Source organism: Astatotilapia calliptera, chromosome 22, assembly GCF_900246225.1.
Source record: "Astatotilapia calliptera chromosome 22, fAstCal1.2, whole genome shotgun sequence".
NCBI lineage: Eukaryota > Metazoa > Chordata > Actinopteri > Cichliformes > Cichlidae > Astatotilapia > Astatotilapia calliptera.
Genome location: NC_039322.1, coordinates 33,709,341 through 33,725,087, shown reverse-complemented (window position 1 = coordinate 33,725,087; position 15,747 = coordinate 33,709,341). Strand labels below are relative to the sequence as shown.

The window sequence follows — 15,747 nt, the reverse complement described above, 5'->3', positions numbered from 1 at the left end:
CAGCAAACCTCACACTTCATTTCTGACCTCGTTGCCGAGCAGCTGACAAATAAACTGTGAAGCAGAGGTCCTGATGTCAAACCGGCTCAGTGAGAAGTGGTGACACAAAGTCATTCTGCTGGTTACTGTGTAGCAAGTCACATATGTTTCTTTACTTCTGTTGTCTAACACAGTGTTCTGAAAGCACTCGGCGTTGGATTACTCGCGTTACAACAGTGCTAACCTGTGCGCTTGTACTTTGCTCAGTGTTGTTTCCCCGATCAGAATTAACCAGTAAAACAGAGTATTTGCTGTTTTTTTAGTTTTCACATCAACTTTCACACCAACTCAAAAATAGAGAATAATAAGACTTTTCTTTAGGTTCCATCATATTTGGAGTGAAGCTGGCAGTGTGAGCCTTACCTGACATACTGGTGGGGCTTCAAGGCAAAGACGTCATCCTCAGAGCCTCATCAGACCTCTGGGTTCCTACCTACCCAAACACAGAAACAAACGCTCAGTCATTCTTTATCTAACAGAGCAGCTTCACACACATCTCTGAACAGCGTCTTTTCCTCACAGCTCGTCATTTTAAAAACATAAAGTGTACAGGAGTGATCACCCAATGTTAGATTAAATGAAACTGCACAGGCTGCCAGCTCTCAGTTCTCGTCCTCTGTGCAGGATGACATCTAGTGGTTACATGCTCATGTTACGTCTCAGGGTCCAGGTATCATTTCTTTCCCTCTGAGGTTTTGTTAGTGTGCATCCAACACACAAACAACACACTGCACACACCAGGCGTTCAACTCTGCTGCAACGTCCTTGTTTCACTGTTTGTCAGCTAAAGGTTACTCTTAGTAGCAGTTCTTATTTGCACTGATGCTCCTTTGTGTAAAATAGGTGTTTATAATGCATGCAGCACTTAAAACAACTGCACTCATGCAACAACTTCATGTGCCAACAAAGATCATGTGACATCATCACAATCATGGTGTCCAACATAAGGCCCGGGGCCCAGAATTGGTTTGGCCAAGACTCCAATCCATCCTGCACGTTTCACAGCTTTCTGTGACGATAAAGACTCTGCCTGACTTTGCCGTCCACACGACACCACAGAAGAGAAAGACAAACACTGAGACGAGAGACAAGCTTTTGTTTTTCCATCATCTACTATAAAATGTATGTTTTTATTCTTGTGGTCTCACAGTTAATTAACAAAACTGGGGGATGAGCTAACTTTTACATCGTTATCATGTAAAGAAACTTAGATGTACTGCTATATTAAAATATCTCAGGGATTAAATGTTTTACACTGACAGGATGATTCATCCTTTGAGCTTTTAATGCTAGAATGACTCACAGGGTTGTGGTGAGAGGCTTAACAGCCAACGAGACCAACAAGGACGACCCACACAGAATGTTAACTTCACTATTTGGCTTTTAAAATTCAGATAATGTCTCTTGTCTTTTCACTGGGCGATACATCTGATGCTGAGTCTGATAAACAACTGTCAGTGCAGCGGTTTATTGAAAAATGAATAATAAATAAATGAATCAAAGCCACAGCAGCACATCCACAGTGCACAGTGCAGCACGCTATCTGGCTGTTACTGTACCTGACCAGGGTGCAGCTGAAACTGTAACTTGCTACAGTAAGACGAGAAAGCAGGAAGCTGAATGTCCTTGAGCAGCTGTCCTCAGGAGGCCACATATGCATCACACTTTCCTGTAGCTGAAGCCACAACAAGAGGACTCCACCTGATTGAGATTGGACTGATAAGAACATGGAGGGCCGCTCTCTGCTCACATAAGCACGTATCCTCTCACTGCACGCCGATCAAACCTCACGTACTGTCACTGTGCTACACCTGACACTTGCACAGCCGATAAAAAAGTGTCAGCATGAAATATCTTCAAGGTTAATAAAATGATTGGAGGATGCAAATATTATCATGAACAGGTCAGGATGCAGGCTTCAACACATTATAACTAAAAAGAAATGAATAAAAACTGAAGTCAAGCAGAGGTCAGATTAACACTCACTGAACACGCGTGTGGGTATTCCTGAGGACCATCTCAAAGGTCTGGATGCAAACAGGAATACCTGAGTGTTTGTTCCCTGGGTGGTAGGTGCCTGGAATCTGAGGTTACGTGTGGTGGTAACATCTTTTGGTCAGGCCCTGTATACAATCTGCACTTCAATTCATTATGTGCTTGAAACTAATAGGTTGTGTTAAGCAGCGGTCTCCATCAGAATGAGCATTAATGGTGGAGGGTTATGGTGTGATGTTGCTGTGTAAGTAACATCACACATTTTTTAAAAACACGATGCTGCACGAGGAAATGCATAGTCTTCATTCGACAGTCACATGTTCGGCACTCTTCAGAGGAGGCGTTTGAGACAACCTGATGCCATCAGACAGGAGGTCCACAGATGGTGAAAAGGATACAGAGTTGATACAGCTCAGTGCTCTTTATGACTTTCTATAATTACAATTTCTGCACATTACTGTCCCGACTTCAACTGCAGGCAGCATTAGCTGCATTAGCTGAGAGCAGAACAGCCTACTAGACACTTTTTCTACCTGCTTTTGAAAAGACAGAAGCACTGCTACCGGGATGGAGCGATGGTATTTCTCATATTTCTCTGCTTGAAGTACATGTGCAGGTACTGATTTTTACTCTTGAGTTTCCTGGAACAACTAAACTGAGGTCCTGAAAGAATCAACCTTTTGTCTTTTGCTTGATGAAAATGCACCAAGTTGTGACGATCATCAATTTAAACTGTAGCCTTTTGTTTCTCTGAGTGTCAGGTTGTGCACCAGGTTGTGTACAGAGTGCTACACAAACACCATAAATAAATGTGAAATTCTCTCATAGCTGTACTTTCATCAGATAACTGAAGTCAGAAAAGTAAAAACGCTCGGGTAGGGACACGACATGCTATACAAATGGCTTCAATACGTATGGTGGATTTAAAGATCGCATGTGTTGTGCTTCAGCTTGACTGGGCTGATGGAGACCAGGTTTGGGAAAATCCAGACCAAGACAGAATCACCCACAGTTAGGCCAATACAGTCGAACACAAAGATGAATGAAACTCAAATGGTCACCAAAGTCATCGAGTTTCAGATGAAAGCAGCTTCTGTCTGTTGTAATCAGATTTGAGCCGCAGCTGCAGTCAAATCACAATCATGTGATCTCCGGTCACAAAGTGAAACCGTAGTCAGTGCATGCTGTCCTTTACAGATGTCACATCTTACAACTGCAAGCTCACTGAACTCTGTTTGCTTGGAAGCTAGGTTTATTCAAGGGTTTGCACTGCTTTGAGGCTGCGTTTTTCCTCCTGCGGATGACGACAGAGTCGTTTTCTGAAGACGACGGGTCTTGTTTACAATCCTAAATAAGCCTTTGTGAATATGTGTATATTTATCAGCTATAACAATCAGACCCTTACGAATTGATTAGAGCCTTAAAAACGTGATAAAATCGTAACTCCTGTGCTGTGGTATGGTTTCAGCATCAGTCCTTGTTTATGGAGAACCTTTGGTGAAGGTAAGTACTGCTGCTTTTCCACAATCTGAAGTCTGAATTAAGGATTCGATAGATTTCCATGAATTACTTTCAGTTTGGGTGTAACATGGAAGTGGACACCAAAAAGCCTCACACTGTGTGACTACTGATGGTGTTTATCTTATTCAACCTTATTACTGTTGGTGTTAAAAATAATTTCTTCTCCAAAATGTCCAGATAGACACACTAACAAACCAACACTACATCAGGTACCATCACTCTGAAATGCTGGTTCTTACTCTGAGCACTCAAAGCGTTTTACACAACTTGCACATTGACGTTTTTTTCTATGCTGCTTCCTATCTAACATTCACACTCCGATGGATGCATCGGAGAGCAACATGGTCATATTTGGCATGCAGACTGGAGCAGACTGGGATTGAACCACCAACCTTCCAGTTAGTAGGTGACCTGCTCGACCACCTGTCACTTACAGCCAGGCCACAGACACATCTGAGGCAACAACAGAGGGAAAACAGAGTGGCTATAAAGAACGAGATGTGACTTACATGTATGTGTTCAGAATCCTGAGGTAAGGCAGGAAACAGGAAATAGGCCTGTAATAGGGCACATGCTGTACACTTCCTCGCTGCTATCATCCAAGGACCAGATTAACTGATAGTTACTGACGAGTACTAAATGAGGCATTTCATTGTCCATTTTTATTTCCTTTATACTTTTATATAAAAGTTCAGCTGTCTGAACTTGTAACCTTGTTCTCTCAGCATTGAACTGGAGAATTGCAGATTTTAACTGCTGAGCATTTTAATTTCCCTTCATTATCTTCATTGTCTGTTATTAGTTAGTTTTCCTTATTTTCTTCCAGTGTAATTACCTTGTAAAACCTTTAGGCAGAGGGTAACGGATACGCAAGAGACACAAAATAAATGAAAAGCATGCTCGTGCATCACCGTGCTCCACTTTTAAACAAGTTTTCTATCTGTAATGTACCGTCACCACATGCGTCCTTCAAACCAGACCCAGCTGACAGAAACTGAAGCTGCATGAAAGTCTGGATCAAAGGTTTGCTGCACACACTTAAAGCCGTTGCAGTGGTGTTTAGCTAACAGAGCAGCACAAAATCATACAATGCATTTCCAGGTTTGCTTACATTAACATTCATGCCAACTTTTACAAGTGCTGAAATGTAAACATGCCATTACTGTCATAAGCACGGTCACTATCAAAGTGTAGTTTGGTCACACCTTAATTCATTTCCTTGTACTGTAGTCCAGCTAATTATTCTTTTGGCAAGTTCAGTAGCCCGGGTCTCGTTTTGGTTTGGTCAGTAGCTCCTTTTCTGTGTCTGAGTTGACTACCAGCACAAAAATCAATCAATCATCAAGTGTCCAAGTGCAGTAATTTATGACCACCGCTACATGTTTCTACTTGCAACTGTCCATCCATCTGTTATCTTCCACTTACCTGGAAAGTCTCCCAAGGGAAGTACTCAGGAAGCATCCTTACCAAACCCACCTATTAACACACAGGAGCAGCAGCTATACTCTAAGATCCCTCTGGATGTCTGAGCTCCTCACCCTATAACTTAAAAGTTTGCTCACTTACCAAGAAATGAACAGTCTCTAACTTTTAACGTAAGTTCAAACTGTATATCAACCAAAAATCCACAAAAAAATAATGATACCAAAGTCATAATTTGAGTATCATTACTACTTTTGGAGAAACCGTGTTGACAAGCACAGTGGTAAGACGTTTCTTGTAGTTGGTCTCTAGGTTTGCGAACATCTCAGCGAGAATCTGGCCCACTCCTCTTTATAGGAATGAAATCTTTCAGGTTTCTTGGCTGTCGCTTGGACACTTGAAGCTTCAGCTCTCTGCACCTACAGACCTGAGGTCTGGAGACTGGCTCGGCCACTCCGTCATGGCTTCTCTGAGTCATTTGAATATTCACTGGAAAGTTTAAGTTGGGCCTATACCTGAGCTTTCTTAGGCACATGACCTGGTGGATGCTGCAAGATTTCAATTCATTAAGGCGTAGTGTGTTATCAGTTTTTGGTTGTAGTCCCAACTGCCATCATTGGGATCACTGATCAGGCTCCACCCAAGCGGTTTCGGGCTGATCCCTGACCTTTCTCATCATCCTCACCCCATGAGGCAAGATTTTGTATGGAGTCAAACCAAAAGCAATTTAAAGTCTTTTTTTCTTGCATCTCTGTTGTCACAGTTGTCACTTTTTCACCAAGCTTCTTGCTTCTTGTGGTCTACAATGTTTTTCATTGACTTTCTGGTCTGGCCATGGAGGTGGGGAGGTTGGAATGGAAGAAATGAAGTCTGTGGACAGGTGTGCTTTATGAACACGGAGTATTTGTAATTGATTGATTGTAGTTGTTGGGTTATAGGACATCACTGAATTTTATTTCATTTCATTGAATAACATGCAACTGTAATGTGCTTTGTCTGCAATTTAGATTGATATTTTGACTCTCTCCATTACAGTGAAACAGTGACTCTCAAAGTGAATCTCGACCAGCGCTGCTACCAGGGAGCTTCTTAACTAAGGCAGCGACCTCTGTCAGTGTGATAGATGTGGCTTCCCATGAGTTTTCAGGCTCTGCCTTCTCTATACTGGAAGTTTTGCCTCGGATCATCAAAGTCCTTTTTCCACTGCTAAACAATATCCCAAATCTGGGTCACCAGTTCTTCCCTCTGGCTGAGCACAGCTTGAGCCAAGCCCTGGTTTCCCTTCCTGAGTCCACGGAGAGCTTGCCAGAACAGGGCTCCCAAAAGTCCTCTTCTGTGACCTCCTCTGCTGACGTCCTTTTGGCCCTTTAATACTGTCGCTGCTTTCTTCAGCTTCAGCTTCGTCTAGCAGCCGCCCTGCCCTTTGATTTAACTCACTAGGCAGTGATCAAATAACAGGTCTGCTCTTATCAGATGATACAACAGCAAAGTCGATCATTGCCATGTACACTATGCACATCTTGTGCTTGAGCATGGTGTTTGTTATGGCCAACCCATGCCTAGCACAGAACTCAAGACTCTTCCTTCCATCATGGATCTCCAGGTCTCTGTCAAATTGTTAAAGTCTCCCAGGAGAACTATGGAGACTCCAGGTGGAGCCTCTTCAAAGACCCACCAACACCCAAATAAGATGTCTGTGGGTGGTGCATCCACGGAATCACGTTTTGACATTTTCGAGCAACAACACAAACAAGAATTTCTCTCTTTTTTCCATGAATTGGCCCACTGGCATAGTCAGGGTGACTGAAGTTGTGAGAAATATATTTCTTTGATTTTATAGCAACTTCTGTTTTTTAAATTACCTTCTAATTATTCTGTTATAGGGCATCTCATTTTAACTTTTCTCATTTTAAGGGTTCACGCATAAAATATTTGAAATAAGCCTGGAAATAAAGGATTTAAAAAACGGTCCAACAATGAAGACCTCGTTGTTTGTTGTCACAGCCCATGTGGCCTCACTTGCTACTTGTGGCCTTATGTGAGAGTGAGAACACTTTCACACACAGCTCTCTCTTCACCACACCAGACCATTACAGTGTCCAATCTCGCCGTCATTTCCCATTTATCCTTTTCATACTTGTGAGCGTCCTCCAGATACTTGAACTCTTCTGCCTCGGACACCAACACGGAGATGGCACGGGGAATTTTTCTGTCTGAGGACGATGATCTCAAACGTGCTAATTCTCATTCTGGCCGCTACACACATCACCTGCATACATCAGACATGAGATCATATGGCCACAAAACACAACACCTTCAGCCTCAGGCTGCCCCGAGACAATCTGTCCACAAAAATTATGAACGTAATCGGTGAAACAATGTTAACAGAATTTTTAAATGTTAGAATATCTGTCACAGATAAAGTATAGGGGTGATAAAACAGTATTCCTGCATAAAATAATAATGGGAGCATAAACGACCAGTTATACTTGTTGTATATAAGAGCTTGGTCACCTGAGGTTCAAGTATAGTTTGCTGCTAACTGCTTCGGAGGCAGGATTGTCAGTTTTTACTCATTTTGATAGTAAAACAACCGTGTAGCTTTCACAGTTCAACCATAGTTCAACAATTCATCTCTGCACTGAATTTGTGTCGCTTGACAATTTAAACTAATGCACAAAACAGACAAATAAATGATAATAAAAATGATAACTGTGGTTGTTTTGAAAAAGCCTTATCTAAAGCCAAATGTCAGCCCTGCCCAGTCTTCAGTTTACATCATGCATCATGAATCAGCACTTACAAGGAACAGTCAACAATAACCGTCATATTGACCAATATGCATGTTATTTGAACTGGCATTTAGATAAGAGTCCATCTTCATCGGACGGCCACTACGCCTGGAGCTCTAATACTTGATTTACAAAGCTGCAACACACAATGCGACGTGATACACGCTCATCATCATGGCAACCTGCATCACACAAGGGAGAGCAGATGGTGCTTTCATTAAAGAATTCAAGCTGACAGAAGAATCAGCTGAATGATCAAGTCTCCAGTGCACTTATCATATTACATTAAATTCTCTGTACACAGAGGCTGCCCACTGTGGTTTGTTATACTGCGTGCACCGTGAGTTGAGTAGGTCCGAATAATCTACTGGGAGCAATGGGACCAATAAGTCATGCTCAGCAGCAAGAACACACATCATGGATGACAGCTGGAGCTGCCAGTCACCTGCAGACCCATGAATGATATTTGGTGCCTAAAGTCATCATCAATAAATATTCCTATTTAAGTGAAACCTTTTTATTTTCACTTACTAATCTCCTCAGAGAGACACAACCCATCTGTTAGGCTTCATTTTTAATAGACAGACGTTGGCAGGCGTGGTTGTGGCACGGCTGCATTGGGAGCTGACGCACTGGAGCTGCATCGGTTCATCAAGCCGACCTGCATAAATGGTACTTGGTCCTGAGTGTGGGGTTTATTGTTGATGCGAGTACGGCTGGCAGTGGGAGAGCTGCGGCCACTGTGTGTGTACAGCAACCGTGTGCGTAAATCGTGTGGCGAATAAAAGATGCTGGAAAGCATGGACATGTGGTCAGGTCTGCTGTGCATTCACTTAAGTGGTGCCGAAACCCAGGACAGGCAGCAACAGGAGCAGGCAGCGGTGTCACGCTGCAGGACCAGACCGAGCACCATATGGAGGTAATTAAGAATCTGGCAGCTCGGATCCAGTCCTGGCCGACACCACCCCACCAGCGTCCCCCGGTGGCGTGGGTGTGGAGGAGGTCCGGACTGTTCAGGCCCCCGTGCAGGCCCCCAGGGTGCGACCAGCCAAGGTGCAGCCTGCCTCAGCGACCATACCCACTCCTCAGGTGGGAGCGGCTGGGGCACGGCAGGTGCCTGCACCTTGGATTGACCACAACCACGCCCGCCACACAGTCATGTGTACAGCAGGTAAAACAGGTACTATACACGTCTTTAAGTTTCTAAGTAAATGCATTTCTAAAGGTGCCTCTGACCTGAAACTCTCACCAGATGCTGGTAACACGATGCACATGCATTGCTCAGGTGTGATTTCGGCCCATTCGGCCACATAAACAGTCCTATAAACCCCAAGCTTCAGTCCTTCCACAGAGTTTCAGTTGGAGTTGATTGGCTGGGCCATGCTTTATTTTCTTTCTGTAAAACCAGCTGAGCGTTCCCTTGGATGTGTTTGGGATCACTGAAATGCCCATCATTGTTTCAGCTTCATCATCCTGGCAGCAGATTTTTATCAAGATTGTCTCAGTACATTCTTCCATTAATCATCCCTTCATTTTTATTATTAATATACAATAATAATGGGTAGCTCAGGTGGCAGAGCAGGTCAGCCACTAATCATAAGATCGGTGGTTTGATCCCAGGTTGCCTCCTGGCTTCATGCCAAATATCCTTGGGCAAGACACTTCATCCGTTGCCTACTGGTGGTGGTCAGAGGGCCCGGTGGCGCCAGTGTCCGGCAGCCTCGCCTCTGTCAGTGCGCCCCAGGGTGGCTGTGGCTACGATGTAGCTGCCATCACCAGTGTGTGAATGTGTGAATGACTGAATGTGTGAAGCGCTATACAAATGCAGGCCATTTACCATTTTACCATAATATACATAATGACCAATGTTCCCTCTAAGCTGCGCACGTGCGTAATTGCGCACTGCTGGTCTCTGTGTACAGAAAATCTGCGTTGCGCACACAAATTTTTTTTAACCTGAATTGAAATTAAAACTTTAACAATTTTTTATGAACAGCTGTGTGCAGGCAGGAATAGGACCCAAGGTGCCGACACTCGGAGGCAAAACTTGAACTCAAAACAGCTTTAATGCTAAACTCAAATGCAGCATAACTGGATATATCAAAATAAACTTACACCAGAAGACTGACAGAACACACAGCAAGATAAGGGTAGATCCCAACACGGACAAACTGAAACACAGGGCTTAAATACACAGAGGGAGCAATCAGGGAATGGGTAACAGGAGGGAAACACAGCTGGGGCAAATCAGGCCTGACGAGACAAAGGAAGCAAAACCAGATACATTAACATCAGACATGGACCTTCAAAATAAAACAGGAAACATAACACAGACTGGAACAAAGACACAGACTCACATGCAGGCACTACAACAAAGGGAACAAAGACATGGGACCAGGGCAGACAGACACTGACTGGACACGAGGATATAGCAACTAAGGATTACACAGAGACATAAACCATAAGACAGAACTCTAACGAAGAAACCAAAGAATAGAAATGATAAATAATACAATAAACTCAAAACCCTGGGTCAACGACCCAGGCATCCTAACACAATTCTGTTTGCAGTGTGAGTCAGTGACTGGCTGCTCCCGTATGGGATCAGAACGATGCCACCTTATCCCAAAGTCCAGCCAATGATGCGATTCACATTCGTATATACGCAGCTAATCAACGTGGCTGACAGGCTATGACAGCGTCCTTATGTGCCGGTGTTTTAGCAAAGCGGCTGATGTGGAGTGAAGCCACGTTAATGACAACGTGTACAACCATTGGAGATGTGAGCAGGACAGACGGAACAACTGACAGGACAAAGTGTGGACTTTATACCAGTTTTTAAATTGTGTTGATCGGCCACGTAAAACCAGAGTTATGATAAAATATCTGCAATGTTTGGTTTTCTTCCTGAATACTGTCGTTGTTTATATTTACTGCAGGAAGAAACGGTAAAAACTGCGTTTTATAAGGAAAACGCTCGAAAGCCTGTGAGCAAAAACACCAAAACTCCCAGCCTTTCCTATTGGTGGAAAAATGTACCATGTGGACCAATCAAAGAATGATATGGCAACATGGCCTTTAGTTGTTTAGGACGGGGGAAGTTTTAGGAGTGACGGCGTGTTTGAGATGTGAGAGATTTGAGACGTTTAGCACAAATCTTGTGTAGTCAGTGTGTAGTTAGTGTGTAGTTAGTGTGTAGTCAGTGTGTAGTTAGTGTGTAGTTAGTGTATAGTTAGTGTGTAGTCAGTGTGTAGTTAGTGTGTAGTTAGTGTATAGTTAGTGTATAGTTAGTGTGTAGTTAGTGTGTAGTTAGTGTGTAGTCAGTGTGTAGTCAGTGTGTAGTCAGTGTGTAGTTAGTGTGTAGTCAGTGTGTAGTCAGTGTGTAGTTAGTGTGTAGTCAGTGTGTAGTCAGTGTGTAGTCAGTGTGTAGTCAGTGTGTAGTCAGTGTGTAGTTAGTGTGTAGTCAGTGTGTAGTTAGTGTGTAGTCAGTGTGTAGTCAGTGTGTAGTTAGTGTGTAGTCAGTGTGTAGTTAGTGTGTAGTCAGTGTGTAGTTAGTGTGTAGTCAGTGTGTAGTTAGTGTGTAGTTAGTGTATAGTTAGTGTGTAGTCAGTGTGTAGTCAGTGTGTAGTCAGTGTGTAGTCAGTGTGTAGTCAGTGTGTAGTTAGTGTGTAGTTAGTGTGTAGTCAGTGTGTAGTTAGTGTGTAGTTAGTGTGTAGTCAGTGTGTAGTCAGTGTGTAGTCAGTGTGTAGTCAGTGTGTAGTTAGTGTGTAGTTAGTGTGTAGTCAGTGTGTAGTTAGTGTGTAGTTAGTGTGTAGTTAGTGTGTAGTCAGTGTGTAGTTAGTGTGTAGTCAGTGTGTAGTCAGTGTGTAGTCAGTGTGTAGTCAGTGTGTAGTGAGTGTGTAGTCAGTGTGTAGTCAGTGTGTAGTCAGTGTGTAGTTAGTGTGTAGTCAGTGTGTAGTCAGTGTGTAGTCAGTGTGTAGTTAGTGTGTAGTTAGTGTGTAGTTAGTGTGTAGTCAGTGTGTAGTTAGTGTGTAGTCAGTGTGTAGTTAGTGTGTAGTTAGTGTGTAGTCAGTGTGTAGTTAGTGTGTAGTTAGTGTGTAGTCAGTGTGTAGTCAGTGTGTAGTCAGTGTGTAGTTAGTGTGTAGTTAGTGTGTAGTTAGTGTGTAGTCAGTGTGTAGTTAGTGTGTAGTCAGTGTGTAGTCAGTGTGTAGTTAGTGTGTAGTTAGTGTGTAGTTAGTGTGTAGTTAGTGTGTAGTTAGTGTGTAGTCAGTGGTGTAGTCAGTGTGTAGTTAGTGTGTAGTCAGTGTGTAGTTAGTGTGTAGTCAGTGTGTAGTTAGTGTGTAGTCAGTGTGTAGTCAGTGTGTAGTAGTGTGTAGTCAGTGTGTAGTTAGTGTGTAGTCAGTGTGTAGTCAGTGTGTAGTCAGTGTGTAGTCAGTGTGTAGTTAGTGTGTAGTCAGTGTGTAGTTAGTGTGTAGTTAGTGTGTAGTCAGTGTGTAGTCAGTGTGTAGTTAGTGTGTAGTCAGTGTGTAGTTAGTGTGTAGTCAGTGTGTAGTTAGTGTGTAGTTAGTGTGTAGTCAGTGTGTAGTTAGTGTGTAGTCAGTGTGTAGTTAGTGTGTAGTCAGTGTGTAGTTAGTGTGTAGTTAGTGTGTAGTCAGTGTGTAGTTAGTGTGTAGTTAGTGTGTAGTTAGTGTGTAGTCAGTGTGTAGTCAGTGTGTAGTTAGTGTGTAGTCAGTGTGTAGTTAGTGTGTAGTCAGTGTGTAGTTAGTGTGTAGTTAGTGTGTAGTTAGTGTGTAGTTAGTGTGTAGTTAGTGTGTAGTCAGTGTGTAGTCAGTGTGTAGTCAGTGTGTAGTCAGTGTGTAGTAGTGTGTAGTAGTGTGTAGTTAGTGTGTAGTAGGTGTAGTCAGTGTGTAGTTAGTGTGTAGTCAGTGTGTAGTTAGTGTGTAGTCAGTGTGTAGTCAGTGTGTAGTCAGTGTGTAGTCAGTGTGTAGTCAGTGTGTAGTTAGTGTGTAGTCAGTGTGTAGTCAGTGTGTAGTTAGTGTGTAGTCAGTGTGTAGTCAGTGTGTAGTTAGTGTGTAGTCAGTGTGTAGTTAGTGTGTAGTCAGTGTGTAGTCAGTGTGTAGTCAGTGTGTAGTTAGTGTGTAGTCAGTGTGTAGTCAGTGTGTAGTCAGTGTGTAGTCAGTGTGTAGTCAGTGTGTAGTTAGTGTGTAGTCAGTGTGTAGTTAGTGTGTAGTCAGTGTGTAGTTAGTGTGTAGTCAGTGTGTAGTCAGTGTGTAGTCAGTGTGTAGTCAGTGTGTAGTTAGTGTGTAGTCAGTGTGTAGTCAGTGTGTAGTCAGTGTGTAGTCAGTGTGTAGTCAGTGGTGTAGTCCAGTGTGTAGTTAGTGTGTAGTCAGTGTGTAGTTAGTGTGTAGTTAGGGTGTAGTTAGTTTGTAGTTAGGGTGTAGTTAGTGTGTAGTTTGGGTGTGTTAGGTTGTAGTTAGTGTGTAGTTTGGGTGTGTTAGTGTGTAGTTAGGGTGTAGTTAGTGTGTAGTTAGGGTGTAGTTAGTGTGTAGTGTAGTCAGAACAATGAGGCGCCTGCTGAGTGTTACAGGTGTTACAGCAGTGACACATCTGCTGTTGTCAGGCCTGCAGGTATCAGGCTGTTGTTCTCCTTCATCTCATAGTGGACACAAATTATTTTTTGGAGCTGCACAAATAATTTGTGTGGCATCAGATTTGATGCAGAACAGCTGATTGTTCTGTAAATAGTTTGAAATGTTTATTAAAAAACACCTTGGCTGCATTTTTAGGTAAACAGCTGCAAAACACTTTGTTGTTTGCATAACTCAGTTACTTTTTTGAAGTAGTAACTATATAATTAATTACCCAACATTGGTCATTATTTACTGTATTTTGCAGACAGAGTTACAGACTCTCTCCCAGACCACAGACTCAGAATACAGTCAGAGCTTTATTTAATAAAAAAAAGAAAGAAAGTTGTGTTTTCAAAATTGGAGTTGAAGTTATTTTTCCTTCCAATAGTGTTAACATGCTGCACAGGACAGGAACACGATTTTTATAATTTTCATTGTAAGTGGGCTGAAGCAGTTAATTAAGGGTAGTCTAACATAAATGCTGTAATTTGATTACTTTAATAAACATGTAACTTGGATGGATCGGATGCTGGCGTGACCACAGTGCTCACGTCTGCTGTTGCTCACAGTGGTCCAAGGGGACGCTCAGGGAGTTTGTGTGTTCGCTCAGACACGTGAAACATTAGAGGGGACATTGATTATGACACGTGCCAGTGTCGCACGCTGAAGAACAGCCTCACACTATGATGTTCACACCTCCAAACGTCACTGTTGGTACGGTGTTTTGGGGATGAGAGCCTTTTGGCCTCCAACCACGGTGTGCATTACAGCATCCAAAGCGTTCGGTTTTGACCAGACTATATCCTCCCCGTATCTCACAGGCTTGTCTAAGTGCGATGGATCCTGCATGAGTGAGCGCATGTACAGGCCATGTTAGTTGAGTGCACAGCTCATCGTTTTCTTTAAAATAATTGCATCTGTCTTCCTGTTGGCCATCATGAGATGTTTCTTGTGTGACGTGTTGGTAATGACCAGCAGTTGGGACTGAACCAGCCTTACTTTCTCATTTCTGACAGATTTCTGCTGGTGTCATGACTGTCCTGCCTGTTTGCACCTCCCTTTCTTCACGTGTTCAATACTTTCCCCCTGTTTCATTTCTTATTATTATAAGTTAATTTATGGATTTGATTTCTTTGGATGGGTTGTTACCAACATTTCACATCAATAGCACCTTTACAAATATATAATACAAAAATATTTACTTAGAAAACTGTGTTCTATACTTACTGTACGTACTGTACTTACTGTTGTATTTCCTGCTTGCAATATACTGTACATCATGCTGGAATGGCCACAGCTTCAATTATATGGTTGCAGAAGTCTGTGACTGTAGCTGGTGGCTTTAGATAACTGTCCAAACAACTGCTGACTGAAATCTATGTTTCTTTTAATTAGAGGATGTTAGATTAGTCACAGGCAGCTAGTGCAGGGAGATATTTACTGAACTTGTATTTGGGCAGTAGCATCTGACCCAAGGAAACTTGGAATGCAGACTGTTTTTTTTCTTTCTTTTTTTTTACTTACTTCCGAAAAGAAAGCCTCATTTCTGCTGTTCAATACTGAACAAATTTAAACTTTTTAAAATTATGCAGAATTGCAAAATGCTGTGTCTCTAAACCTCTGTAACTCTGTAACCCAGGCCAGGAAAACTGCCTTCATGTTGTTCTGTTTTATCCTCAGCTACTTCAGCACAGAGGCCTCTGCTGTGACGCTCACACCTCTGATAAAAGTCTCGCAAGTGTCAGCTTTCTTTTTATAGATATAAAAATATAGATATGTACTGATAAGTGATCAGAATTATAATATTTCTGACTGTCTGAGGCAAAATTTCCCCGAATCAAATCAAATCAAATCGGATCAATTCTTGAAATCAGTGAGGATACCCAGCCCTACTTTAGTGAGGAACGTAACTTTCAGGTCCCTTCTGATTTACATGAAATGTTATCTGACATAATTACCGTGAAGTACAGCCAGAGCTTAGTATCACAACCTGCTTCTTGATTAAAACCTTTTATTGATTTAATAAAAAGAAACTGGGTGACTATGATTTCACTCTTATTCCATTTCATCACTGCAAATAATATCAGCATATTACTTATCCTATGAAATGTTTCAGTCATTAAATCCAAAATGCACTGTAACCATAACTTCATTAATTCAACTTACAGCTAATAATTTGCATTTATGAATCAGTGATATGGTAAATGGTTCTTACACAGTGCTTTTCTACTCAAAGCCCTTCATACAACATGCCTCATTCATCCATTCACACCCAACTTATACAAGAACCTTTCCCCCCCAGTTCTTCCTAACATTCACACTCTGATCAACGCGGCACAGAGTAACGG

The 15,747-nt window shown here is 42.4% G+C and overlaps 1 protein-coding gene across 2 annotated transcripts in view; it reads right to left on the bottom strand.

The window, feature by feature from the left end:
* Nucleotides 1-15,747, bottom strand: part of thrb (thyroid hormone receptor beta) — a 118,558-nt gene that overhangs the window by 27,769 nt on the left and 75,042 nt on the right. For both annotated transcript variants that reach the window (XM_026155628.1, XM_026155629.1), the window contains exon 3: nucleotides 403-472. In XM_026155628.1, coding sequence (XP_026011413.1) covers nucleotides 403-409 — 7 coding nt within the window. In that variant the 5' untranslated portion in view covers nucleotides 410-472. The remainder of the gene's footprint in view (nucleotides 1-402; nucleotides 473-15,747) is intronic.